General features: G+C 53.2%; 1 protein-coding gene across 1 annotated transcript; it reads left to right on the top strand.

Moving 5' to 3' along the window:
• The first annotated feature begins 3,109 nt into the window (after positions 1-3,109).
• LOC119359191 lies at positions 3,110-3,992 on the top strand. The gene has a single exon (XM_037625492.1). The coding sequence runs from the start codon at positions 3,309-3,311 to the stop codon at positions 3,660-3,662; it is 354 nt and encodes a 117-aa protein (XP_037481389.1). The 5' UTR covers positions 3,110-3,308; the 3' UTR covers positions 3,663-3,992.
• The last annotated feature ends 8,164 nt before the right edge of the window (positions 3,993-12,156 follow it).

The raw sequence follows: 12,156 nt of genomic DNA on the forward strand, positions 1-12,156 counted from the left end.
TGGCCCGTAATGACTCAACTGAAATCAAGCATAAGTACTTCTCAGCTGTGGCCATACGCCAAAGATGTGTGTGATCTGCCAATCTGCTATCCTGTCCATTTAGTCCAGCAGTCAGATGGCGTGCCACACATGAAGCAATCAGGCATGTTTTGTAACACGAACGCTAAACCCTTTGCAATGATTGATCAAACCAAGCAGAAGCAGGTACCAGCGCCGCTGGCTGGGCCGAATAATGGTGCGTGCATGATCTCAACCAAGTTGGATGCTTGATCTGAATAGATTGGAGATGTCGTACGCACTTGCCCTGTAGATTTGTTTGTTGGCTGGATCTTAACTTAATCGGCAGCATATGCTGCCCCTCAACTTGCATACATTTCCAAGTGCCGTGTTTGGGGGACTTTGACCGCTGCTTGTTTAAGTTGGTCGCGGCGGGATGGGTTATTAGCGCATCGCTAATGGAATCCCTAATAATAATTTAGAGGATCTTTAACTCCTCAAAATTTTACTCCTCTACAATGGCCGTACCTCGCCAAACCCTTAAATTTAACTCCTCAAACGAACTTTTTTTCCAACCGGGCTCATACCCTTTTTCATTAATTTTGCAATCAACGGAAATACATCAGTCATGTGTCGATCATGTTTCACAAGATAAGCACCGAGCCAGCTAAAGATAACTACCCAGCAAAAGGAGACTGAAAGGGGCACGAGCGAGTTGGTGCATCGACAGGAAACCCACTGCATGACAGCCCTAGAACGGATTATCAGCTGTGGGGCGAAAACCTGACGACACTACAACCACAACTCGAACCAAAAGCACCTGATCTAGGACATAGGAACTCTAAAGAGGATGGATCCGTATCATCAAAAGAACAATTCCAGTGGGCATCAGACCCCAGTGGATATAGGCCAGTCTAAAAGTAACAGGATCAAGACAGCTCCCCAATCTGAATACCATCCCCATCTCCCAGGAGCAGCCTGCTACGAGCATATGATCTGTCCGTCAGAGCAGCCGCCACATTAGCCAGCCTCTTCACCCCCACTTGGAATCTCATCTTGTCTTCCTCCTTAAGCAATCCTGCCCAGTATAACTCCTCAAACGAACTGACCCCACATAAAAGTATATGTTCATCTCCTTCTACCTTCTTCCTTCCACGGCGCTCCCAAGTCTTTGCCACAACGACGAGATCCCCCAGCCTTGATACCGCCACCTCGCCATCGGTCTTCGCCACCACGACGAGGTCCAACGCGCCTGTGCCCATGCTGCCTAGCTGAAGGTTTGGTCGTGCTCGCCATCGAAACCGACGGCGGCCTACCAGGTGCATGTGTGGTGTGCGTGCACAACTCGGTCGGCGGCAGCGCAGGCGTTGCAGGACGCCACCAGAGCTCCAGGACGTGGCGGCCATTGTAGGACGTCACAGAGGCAAGCGCACATAGCCGACGGCGTACGCACACGATTTTATGAAGTTCCTTGCTGCCAGCGAGATTCCGGCGCCAACGAGAGGCGGCGGAGTTGCGAGGGCGTAGGAGGGTTCCATTTTCCCGGTCACCAAGGTGGTTGACGGCCGGCGGCGTGGATTTCGGCAGCAGTAGACGCGAGAAATGGAAGGGAATTTTTTTAAGGGGCGGCGTCGCAGAGAAGTAAATATAGAAGAGTTGGGCGTTGGAGTAAACTTAAGTCCTTAAAATTTTACTCCTCTAGAGATTTGAGGGTTCGACTAGGTACAAAGGAGTAAAATGAGGACTTATAGGTTTTTAAGGGATCCATTGAAGATCTCTTAAGGCCCCTTTGATACAAAGGAATTTCATAGGATTTTTATAGGATTTGGATCCTTAGGATTTTTTTTTGTGATGGTCGTTTGATTTGTAGGATTGGAATCCTTAGGATTTTTTTCATAGGTTTCATTTGTACTACATTTTGAAGGAAACTTTTCATTCACTCAAACTTTTTTGTAGGATCCCATCAAAAAAACTTTTTTGTAGGATTCCTTTGTTTTTTCTATGCTATCAAACACTTCTCCAAATCCCATAAGATATAAGAAGACATGACACTCTATTCCTATATTTTTCCTATTCCTGCATTTGAAAATCTTGCGAATCAAAGAGGGCCCTTAGTTTGAAATGATCCCAACCAAACAACCAAATGCATGTCAGAGGTGGTGGTTTAATCAAGTCGGGAGGTTTGGTTCGTTGGACTGTCGTACTGTACTGCTGATATCGTGCTCGGTGTGCGCATTTGTTTATGGGAGATGCGGTTGTCTGTTGATGTTACTGATATTCTAGGTTTTGGACCACTTTCACAACTGGCTTTGCTGATATAGTGATGCCACCACGCTTACTCTATAAGCCTGGAGCACTTAACAACTTTGGCTTCAACATCTAGGCAACTTTACAACTATGCATTTCTCTTAGATGCAGTTGCTGATATAGTGATACATTTTTCCGGCTATTAGAAAGCTTGAATTTTTCTCTCACTATGTACTCTCCTTAATTTGTACTCCTTTCGTCCGGAAATACTTGTCATCAAACTAGATAAAAAGGAATGTATCTAAATGTATTTTAATTCTAGATACATTGCTTTTTATCCATTTTAATGACAAATATTTTCGGACGGAGGAAGTACTTCTCTGTTTTAAAATAAGTGTCTTAATTTTATACTAACTTTAATTTAAAATTGTACTAAGGATGAGACACTTATTTTGAGGTAGAGGATCTATATACATATAGATGTGCACTGAGTTGCCATAAGGCAGCTGGGCGTTTACTACACACCTACTCTAGAAAGATAAGTACTTCTTCCGTTCCAAATTACTTGTTGTAGGTAGTTCTAGATACATCCATACCTGCGACGAGTAATTCGGACGGAGGGAGTATTTGGAAACGGATGGAGTAGTAGCTATCACCACTGTCATTTTATTTTGCGAACGTACTCTTAAACATTCATCGGAAACACATGGGGTCACGTTGTGAGCAGTCAAAGCCCGGCAGGAATTCCCTGATGGCGCCAAATGCAGGATAAAAACAAGGACGTTCGGGTACAGTTGCTATCCTGCACCTTGCCATTTCTTTATGGGCCGCGGCCAATAAACAAGGCACCTAATCTCGGGCCATGCTGCCATGGCGCCGTTCGAGATCGGACAGTTCATCGCGGCGCCCGGGCAGCCATTATATATCCGTCTCTGGATCTAGCAAATCACAGCCCCGCACCGCATTGATCGTCTCCCGTCTCCACACCTGCGCTACCCACTGTGCTTCGCTTGGCATCCGTCCACACACACACACACACGCAACCAGCAGCAGCCTGCATTCCCATGGCCAGCCTGGTGCACCAGACGGCGGCCCCGATGCCGGCCGCGGCGGCGATGGACGACGACTTCATGCCGCAGAGCTTCGGGTGCTTCGGGCGGTCGCTGTCTCGGGCGTCGTCGGCCCGGCGGCTGGAGTACAGGGCGCTGAGCGGCGAGGGCGGGGAGGAGATGAGGCGCATCGCGCAGGAGGAGCGGTCGGCCAGGGCGAAGCTGCGGTGGAAGGCGGTGGCGCAGGAGATCATGGCCAGGAGGAGGGGCGGCGGCGGCGGAGGCGCGGCGCGGAGGAGGAAGGCGGGGTTCAGCTACGACTCCAAGAGCTACGCGCTCAACTTCGACCAAGGCGCCGCCGCCGAGTAGCCAGCGAGCGAGCGAGCGAGATCGCTGGCGATCGAGATGCAGCTAGCGCCTAGCGTACTGGCGAGCGTGCGTGGCTGGCGCTGCGGCCAGCCGACTGGCGACCGATGCCGGCGGGGGAATGGGGCGGCCGTGGCATGGTTATTGTTGGTTGAGAATTGAGAATGTGGAGGTCTAGTTTTGTGCCAGATCTTGTGTTCTTTGGTTGGTTATTCTTAGTTGAGAATTGAGATGTTGGGTGCATGTGCAGGAGTTGGCTGATGCGTCCTGACATATTCATGTGGTGTAATAAGATGAGCTGCTAGATGTTTCAAAGTGAATTCACTGCATTTACTATAATGGTTGTTTCACCAGTAAATGCTCCCTCGTCCATGCTCCGGGAAACATAAGAGTGAGGCTACACGTCACGCGACTGACTTTTTCAAATCAGGTCAGTCGATTTTTCAAACGTACGACCGAAATCTAACGGCGCCCGACCTTTCTTCTACCTCCATCTCTTCTTCTTCTCCAGCCGCCGCCCGAGCCACCGGCCTCATCGCCCGCGACCGCCACCCGTGGCCGGCGGCGCTCCCACGCCGCCCTGCCCTCTTCCTGAAACCGCCCCCACCGCCGGTCTAGTCGCCGCCCCCGGCCATCCCTTTAGGCCTGTCGGTGGGAACGACACCTATGGGATCACAAGAATCCCTACTGTGATTATCGGGGCGCGGGGTCATGAGAAGAGCGGATCAAACAGATAGCACACGGTTCGTTTATCCAGGTTCAGGCCGCGAGGATGCGTAAAGCCCTACTTCTGCTTTGGTGGATTGTATATCTGTGTTCTTGAGCTAGCTATGGGGCGTGAGGAGCTCCAAAAAGCCGAATCCTTCCTCTGGTCGCCTTGGGGGGGTTGCCACAGTGGCACACAGGAGGTGGAAAGGGTACATGATGCGAGGTTATCCCTCGCATTACATGACAAGGCGCATTTAATGCGTCTTGCTTACGTGTCCTTGCTTTATCGGGAACGGGGGAGAAACCTGTCTCGTCCGTCGCCGCTCCTTCTTGTGTCGACACGCGCCCTGGCCAGCGAAGCCTGAGATGCCATGTAGGTAGGCAGGTAGCTGAGGTGGCGCAGTGGTGGGTCTTCATAAAGATCTGCATGCCGCCACGCGGGTGCCTGCCCAGCTGGTTGGGTCAGCAGCTGCATGCATGCGGTGGTGGAGGTTTAGTCGGCGTGGGCCTGATGGTGGCCCTGCGGGTGTCCTCGGCGCTTACCGGGGGCCTTGTGGTCTTCCTTGGCTGGGATCCCGTCAAGGGTTGTCGTCTCCTTAGTGCGTATCTGATCTTGAATGTCTTCACAAAGATCTGCATGCCGCCACGGGGATGTCTCCCGAATCCTTGCCCTTTGGGGGCAGTGGACTCAAGGGTGATTTGCTCCGTAGGCGCGGGACGAGTCGCCGCGGCAAGGGTCTTGCCGGGGCTCCTAGAACTGTCTCCCGGCAAGGATCTTGTCGGGGGAGTCCGCTTCGTCCCCTTTGCTCTTCGTGGTCTTAGCCTTGGCGTCGTTCTAGTTCTCTTGAGCTTCGGTCTTACCCTGGCTCACCTCCCTTGCCTTGCTTGGTGTGGTGGTATCCACGGCTCAGACTGCCCGTGCACGGTTATAGGGGTACAAAATGTGTACCCCTCTTTTTGTACACTGACAGGAGCCCCCGGGCCTGGGCCACACATAAGCGCAACGCGTTGTTGGGCTAGGACCCAAAACGGTGCGCGGGCAGGCGGGACGGTTTTTACCGTGGCAAGATTCTTCGCGCGCTGCGTTTCCCACGACTCCCGCACGTGACGCGGCGTGGGGAGGTGCGTGTGACGTGGGCAGCATGCGTGGGGTTGGTTCGCGCGGGCATGCGTCACACCACAGTTAATGTGAAAGGAGGCGGCCCGTGTTTTCCCCCATAAAAAAGGAATAACCACGGGCGCGCTGCTCACTTTCTCCTCTTTCCTCGTGCCTTTTCCAATCTCAGAGCCGCCGTTTTCTCTCTTCCTTCCTTCCTAAGCTTCAGCCCCTCCCTTCCATCCGTCATGGAGAGAGGGAATCCCGGTCCTTCAACAGTGGCGGCGAGGGTCACCGCTCGACAATGCGTCCCTCCTTCTCCTGCGCCTGCGGTGGCAGAGCCAGCAGTGAGGGGAAGGGGGAGGGGCGAGGCCGTGGGCGAGGCCGGGGCGCTCGGGGAAGGGGAGGACCGGGCGGCGCGCCGGCCTCGCCTCCGCCAGTAGCTCCTCCAATGGAGGGCCATGTTGGGGATGACCCTTGTGAGTTCTTCGGCAGGCTGCGCCGGCCGCCGCGTCGTCGCCTTCGTCTCCCGACTCCATTTGCGCGGGAGATGGAGCTGGATCCGCCGGAGTCGTTGCGGCTGCACATGAGGGGCTGCGGGATCAGTGGCATGTGGGTCCGCGTCGACTTCCCCGCCCCTCACGTGATGTATCTTCGTCGGGGATGGAAGACGTTTGCTCATATCCACCGCTTGACGGAGGGGCTCACTCTCCATTTTAAGCTGATGAAGGGTGGCCTTCTCTCCGTCAAGATCTTCGGGCTCTTTGGGACCCGTGCGAGGTGCTGCGTGGAGAGATCTTCTGATAGTGAAGACTCCTCCTCGGGCGGGAGTGACGAGGAGGACAGCGGCAGCGACGACGAGGGTAGTAGGCAGCAGGATGATGGGTCCGACTAGGTGTCGGGTGCCGCTCCGTGCGGCACCGGCGACCCCATCATCCGTGTCGCCGGCTCCCTGAACTTCTCGGGGTCATCTCCTTGGGTGGCTGGCGTTGGGAGGCTGCGGAAGAGGAAGAGGGCGGGCGACAAGGCCGTCAAGTCGGAGTACGCGGGCACTGATGCCTTCGACGCGTGCTGACGTCCTGCCGCCTCGTCTTCGAGCTCTGCTTCCGGCGCCGCCATCACCATCCAGCCTTTGGACGGCCACCAAGATGTTCTCTTGGTGTCTTCTGCCACCCGTAGCTCGCCTAGGCGCTCCTTTTGTCCTTTTCGCCTCCTTGACCTGCCTCCTGAGGAGAGGGACAAGAAAGGGATTACGGGCACCTTATCTCTTTTTAGTTTGTAAGCCTTCGTGCCTTTGCTGAATTTAAAACTTGTAATCCCATCATTCATGTTTTTCATTCCCTATGGACTGTACCTGAGTGGAATGTCTTTTTAATGAAAAAGGGATGCTTGCCGGGTCATTTGTTTGCGGGTGGAACCCACGACAAGGAGTAAATCCTTGATATCTTCAAGATAAACATTTCCTTGCCCGGCAACATGCCTTGCCATCTCCCCACTTCGCTCGACCTTCCTCACGCCTTTGACGGAGGTAGGGATGAGGCGGGTTCAGGCTCCTTGTTTCATCCTTTCGCTGCCGCGACTACGACCAAACTTGGCCCCAGGAACGAGCCCTAGGGCCTAGAGTTAGGGGAGCACGGTAGCTTAGGGGAAAACGAGGTTTCACATACCTCAGTCCATAATGGAATGCATGATAAGGGATGAAGAACTTATCTGAAGCTGCAGTCCCCGGCAACCCTAGTTCGCCGTGGGTGAATCTTTGCTCTTGCAGCCCCCGGCAATACTGGCTTGCCGGGGGCTAGATGTTGGTCTGTTCCTCTTTTTTTTTCTCCCCAAGTGGTTCGGCACGGATATCTGTGTGTCCTGTGAACCAAAGAAGTCAAAAGAAAGATAAAGAGATGCACACTCGACCTCTAAGCTAGGGGTTAGTCGCCGCTAAGCACTATCAACCCTAACCAAGGACGAGACTCGACCTAGCATGCATGCTATAACTTAGGGCGCCAGCGCTTCATTTATTTATGCTCAGGGTCTGCGCCTGGTTTTGTACAAAGGGTTACATGCGTCATCGGCAAGGCTCGTACAAAAGGTGGCTTGCCGGGGGGCCCGGCAAGCCGCACCTCACGGGTAAAACTTGCAGATGCCCAATGTTCCAGGAGTTACTCACCGAAACGACATCTTCGGTCTCCAGGCGGACTGCGCCGGGCCTGGTGACTCGTATTACCCGATAAGGGCCTTCCCACTTTGGCGTCAACTTGTTGGAATTCTTGGCTGATTGAACGCCTCGAAGAACAAGGTCGCCATCCTCAAAGCTTCGGGCATTAACCTTGCGGCTATGGTAGCGGCGCAAGGCTTGCTGGTAGCGCGCTGCTCTCACAGCCGCCCGAAGACGATCTTCCTCAAGGAGCGTTGCGTCATCTTGCCGCAATTGCTCTTGCTCAAGCTCGTCATAAGCGAGTACTCGAGGTGACCCGTATATGAGTTCCGTGGGGAGAACTGCTTCTGCCCCGTATACCAGGGCAAAGGGTGTCTGGCCGGTGGCTCGATTTGGTGTCGTTCTGATTGACCAAAGAACCGCCGGCAATTCATCAATCCAGCGCCTTCCACTCTTGTGCAGTCTGTCAAAGGTCTTTGTCCTCAGGCCTCGCAGTACTTCAGCATTTGCCCTCTCAGCTTGACCATTGCTTCGTGGGTGAGCAACGGAAGCGAAACAGACCTTGCTACCGAGGTCTTGAATATATTGCATGAAGGTGTGGCTTGTGAACTGTGTGCCGTTGTCGGTGATAACCCTATTGGGTAGACCAAAACGACACACCAGTCCTTTGAAGAATTTGACGGCTGACTGTGCTATGACCTTCCTCACTGCTTCCACTTCTGGCCACTTTGTGAACTTGTCGGTTGCAACGTACAAGTACTCAAAGCCCCCGACAGTGCGGGGGAAAGGGCCCAGTATGTTGAGCCCCCAGACCGAGAAAGGCCAGGAGAGAGGAATGGTTTGAAGGGCTTGAGCTGGCTGATGAAACTTCTTTGAATGGAACTGACACGCTTCACACCTGGTGACTAGTGTCGTCGCATCCTGGAGGGCAGTGGGCCAGAAGAAACCTTGCCGAAACGCTTTGCCGGCAAGGGCCCTTGACCCGATGTGGGATCCACATATGCCTCCATGTATCTCCGCCAACAGCCACAGTCCTTCCTCTCGAGGGATACACTTCAATTTCACGCTGTTCGGCCTCTTTCTGTACAGGACGTCATCGACGAACTGGTACATAGTAGAGCGACGGGCTACTTTTTCCGCTTCTTCCTGCTCCTCAGGAAGTTCCCCTGTTTGGAGGAATCGGACGGTATGTTGTGCCCACGCTGGAGCCTGGGGCTCGACGGCGAGGACTAAAGGCATTTCCTCCGCTATCGGAGCGGCTATCTCCATGGCAAGAGCTTGATGCTCTGTCGGAGCCAGTCGTCCCGTGGCGGGCTCAGTGTCTCCGGCAACATCCTTGCCGACGGCTTCGGGGAGCTCAGCGGGAAAGTACTTGCTGGGCCCTGATTTTCTCCTCTTGTTCTGCTCTGTTGATAGATCAACGGATGGCTGAGTTAGCCGAAGCACAAAGGTACCTGGTTCCACAGGTAGCTTGAGGGCAGCGCGTTTTGATAGGTAATCGGCGATATCATTCTCCGCTCGGGGAACGTATTCTGCCTGTATACCGTCGAAACGCTCTTCCAGCTTTCTCACTTCATCGACGTAGGCCTTCATCAACGGGCTATGGTAATCCTTGTTGACTTGCTTGACGACAAGTTGCGAGTCGCCTCTGACAACGAGTTTCTTGATTCCGAGGTCCACCGCGATCCTAAGACCGGCAAGCAGCCCTTCGTACTCAGCCGTATTGTTTGTTGACACCTCCCTAGGGAAGTGCATCTGGATCACGTACTTGAGGTGCTCTCCGGTGGGCGCAACAAGCAGTACGCCAGCCCCGGCGCCCTGTAAGGAGTAAGCTCCATCAAAGTACATGATCCAGTCGCAACTTGCCTCCTTGCCGGGGAGAGCAGTCTCTTGGGTTTCTTCGTCAGGCGTCGCGGTCCATTCTGCAACGAACTCCTCCAGGACTCGGCTTTGAATCGTCGAGGTACTCTCAGACTTGAGGCCAAAGCTGGACAGTTCCAGTGCCCACTCTACGATCCTTCCCGTTGCGTCTGGATTGTGCAATATCCATTGCAGAGGGAGGCGAGTGACGACAGTGATTTCGTGCGCCTGGAAGTAGTGATGCAACTTCCTCGAGGCCATAAGAAGGCCGAGGAGCAGTTTCTGCACATCGGAGTACCTCGATCTAGCCCCCTGCAGGAGGGAACTAACAAAGTAGACCGGGTGCTGCATCATTTTCTTCTTCGGCGGCACTTCAATTGGCTGCATCGTCTCGGCATTGGTGGCATCGGGCTCCGTCGCTGCTATTACCTCATCATCAATTTCTCTCTGCGCCACTAGTGCGGCACTGACCACCTGGTTCGTTGTCGCCAGGTACAGCAGCAACGGTTCCTGTGGCCTAGGCGCAACTAGTATTGGCGCGGAGGAGAGGTACCTCTTCAAATCTTGCAATGGTGCTTCGGCTTCTGGCGTCCACTCCATCGGGCCCGCCTTTTTCAAAATTTTGAAAAAAGGAAGGGCGTGCTCGGCGGACTTGGAAATGAACCTGCTCATGGCGGCAACGCAACCAGCAAACCGACGCACATCCTTGACTCGCTTGGGCGCTTCAATCTGCTCTATAGCTTTGATCTTGTCCGGATTGGCCTCTATCCCACGTTGTGACACAAAGAACCCGAGAAGCTTGCCAGACGGGACGCCGAAGACGCACTTCTCAAGGTTCAGCTTGAGATTGATCTTGCGTAGGTTTGCAAATGTTTCTTGTAAATCTGATATGAGGGTTGCCCTGTTCTTGGTTTCGACCACTATATCATCCATATAAGCTTCCATATTTCTATGGAGCTGGGGTTCAAAACCAATCTGGACCACCCTTGCAAATGTTGAACCAGCACTCTTCAACCCAAAAGGCATCTGTATAAAGCAATACGTACCACATGGGGTGATGAATGTCGTTTTCTCTTTATCTTCCCTTGTCATGAAGATCTAGTGGTAGCCGGAGTAGGCATCGAGGAATGAAAATAGATCACACCCAGCTGTGGAGTCAACAATCTGGTCGATGCGCGGCAACGGGAAGGGGTCTTTGGGACAAGCCTTATTAATATCTGTGTAATCAATACACAGCCTCCACTTCCCATTTGCCTTGCGCACTACCATCGGATTGGCCAACCACGTTGGATGGAGCACTCCTCTTACCAAACCCGCTGCTTCCAGTTTCCGGATCTCCTCTGTGATGAACTCTTGTCGTTCCAAAGCTTGATTTCTGAGACCTTCTGCTTGACGGGCCGCGCATGAGGACAGACAGCAAGGTGGTGCTCAATCACCTCCCTGGGAACGCCGGGGATGTCGGATGCTTGCCATGCAAACACATCGACATTCGCCCGCAGGAAGGTGACGAGCGCGTCTTCCTATTTGTCGTCAAGGGTGGAGCTTATGGTAAAAGCTCCTCCCGTGCCGTCCTCCTTGACACAAACCTTCTTGGGTCCCGGCGGTGTGGCCCTGGACTTCTTGTTTCTGTCGGCGGAGCTCTCTGGCACGTCCTCGACGGGAGCGCTACACTCCGAAGAGGTGCGCTTGCCGGAGTGGGTGCCTGAGGTCTCACCGGTCTTCTTCTTTTGCCTTTACGGGGCTCCAGCGGCAGGAGCAAGCGCCTTAGTAGTGGCGGCTGCTGCAACTGCTTGTTGGTAGAGTTGGTCAGCGTAAATTAGCGCATCCTTCTTGTCTGATGGGACGGTGATGATCGCCACAGGCCCCGGCATCTTCAGGGTGTTGTAGGCGTAATGTGACACCGCCATGAACTTGGCCAGTGCTGGGCGGCCAAGGATCCCGTTGTAAGGCAAGGGGATCTTGGCAACGTCGAACACAATCCTTTCTGCCCTGTAGTTCAGATCACTCCCAAAAGTCACGAGCAACGTGACCTTTCCCTTTGGTTGACTCCTTCCCGGGTTGACCCCCTGAAACATGCCCGTCTCTTTGAGGTCTTCATCAGGAATCTGCAATTTCTCGATCACGGCAGGCGAGATTAAGTTCAGACCGGCCCCGCCATCGACTAGCATCTTTGTCACCTTGAGGTTACGTATTGTTGGTGAAACCAACAATGGCAAGCACCCGACTGCAGTAGTGCGATCAGGGTGATCCTCAGTGTCAAAAATGATAGGTGTAACGCCCGGATGATGTTGCTACAGTAATCCCACGTTAATCATGCCATGTCATCACGGTTACTGTTGCTAAACGTCCGTTTGTTCAAACCGTGTCAAATTCAAATTTAAAATTTAAAATTAACGTAGGCAATAAAAGTTTTCAAAAATTGAAACAAAAATGTTCGGTCGTTGCCAAATATTACAACGGTAATTATGGTGCAGCAAACACATTTTTATAAAATGTCTAATTAATTTAAAAGGTTTAAAAACAGAAGTGCAAATAGATAAAAACAAAACAGAAAAAAAAAGAAACCCCCCTGGGCCGTGGCCCAACTGGGCCAACCCAGCCGGCCCAGCCGGCCACCCCACCAGGCCGGCCCAACCACTCCCTCTCCCCATAACTCCCCACTCCCCCCGAACCCTAACCCTCAC

The sequence above is a fragment of the Triticum dicoccoides genome, chromosome 2A, assembly GCF_002162155.2.
Source record: "Triticum dicoccoides isolate Atlit2015 ecotype Zavitan chromosome 2A, WEW_v2.0, whole genome shotgun sequence".
Taxonomy (NCBI): Eukaryota; Viridiplantae; Streptophyta; class Magnoliopsida; order Poales; family Poaceae; genus Triticum; species Triticum dicoccoides.

Bases quoted from the DNA above. Each gene is read 5' to 3' on its own strand.
- LOC119359191 (XM_037625492.1), top strand. From the start codon at position 3,309: ATGGCCAGCCTGGTGCACCAGACGGCGGCCCCGATGCCGGCCGCGGCG.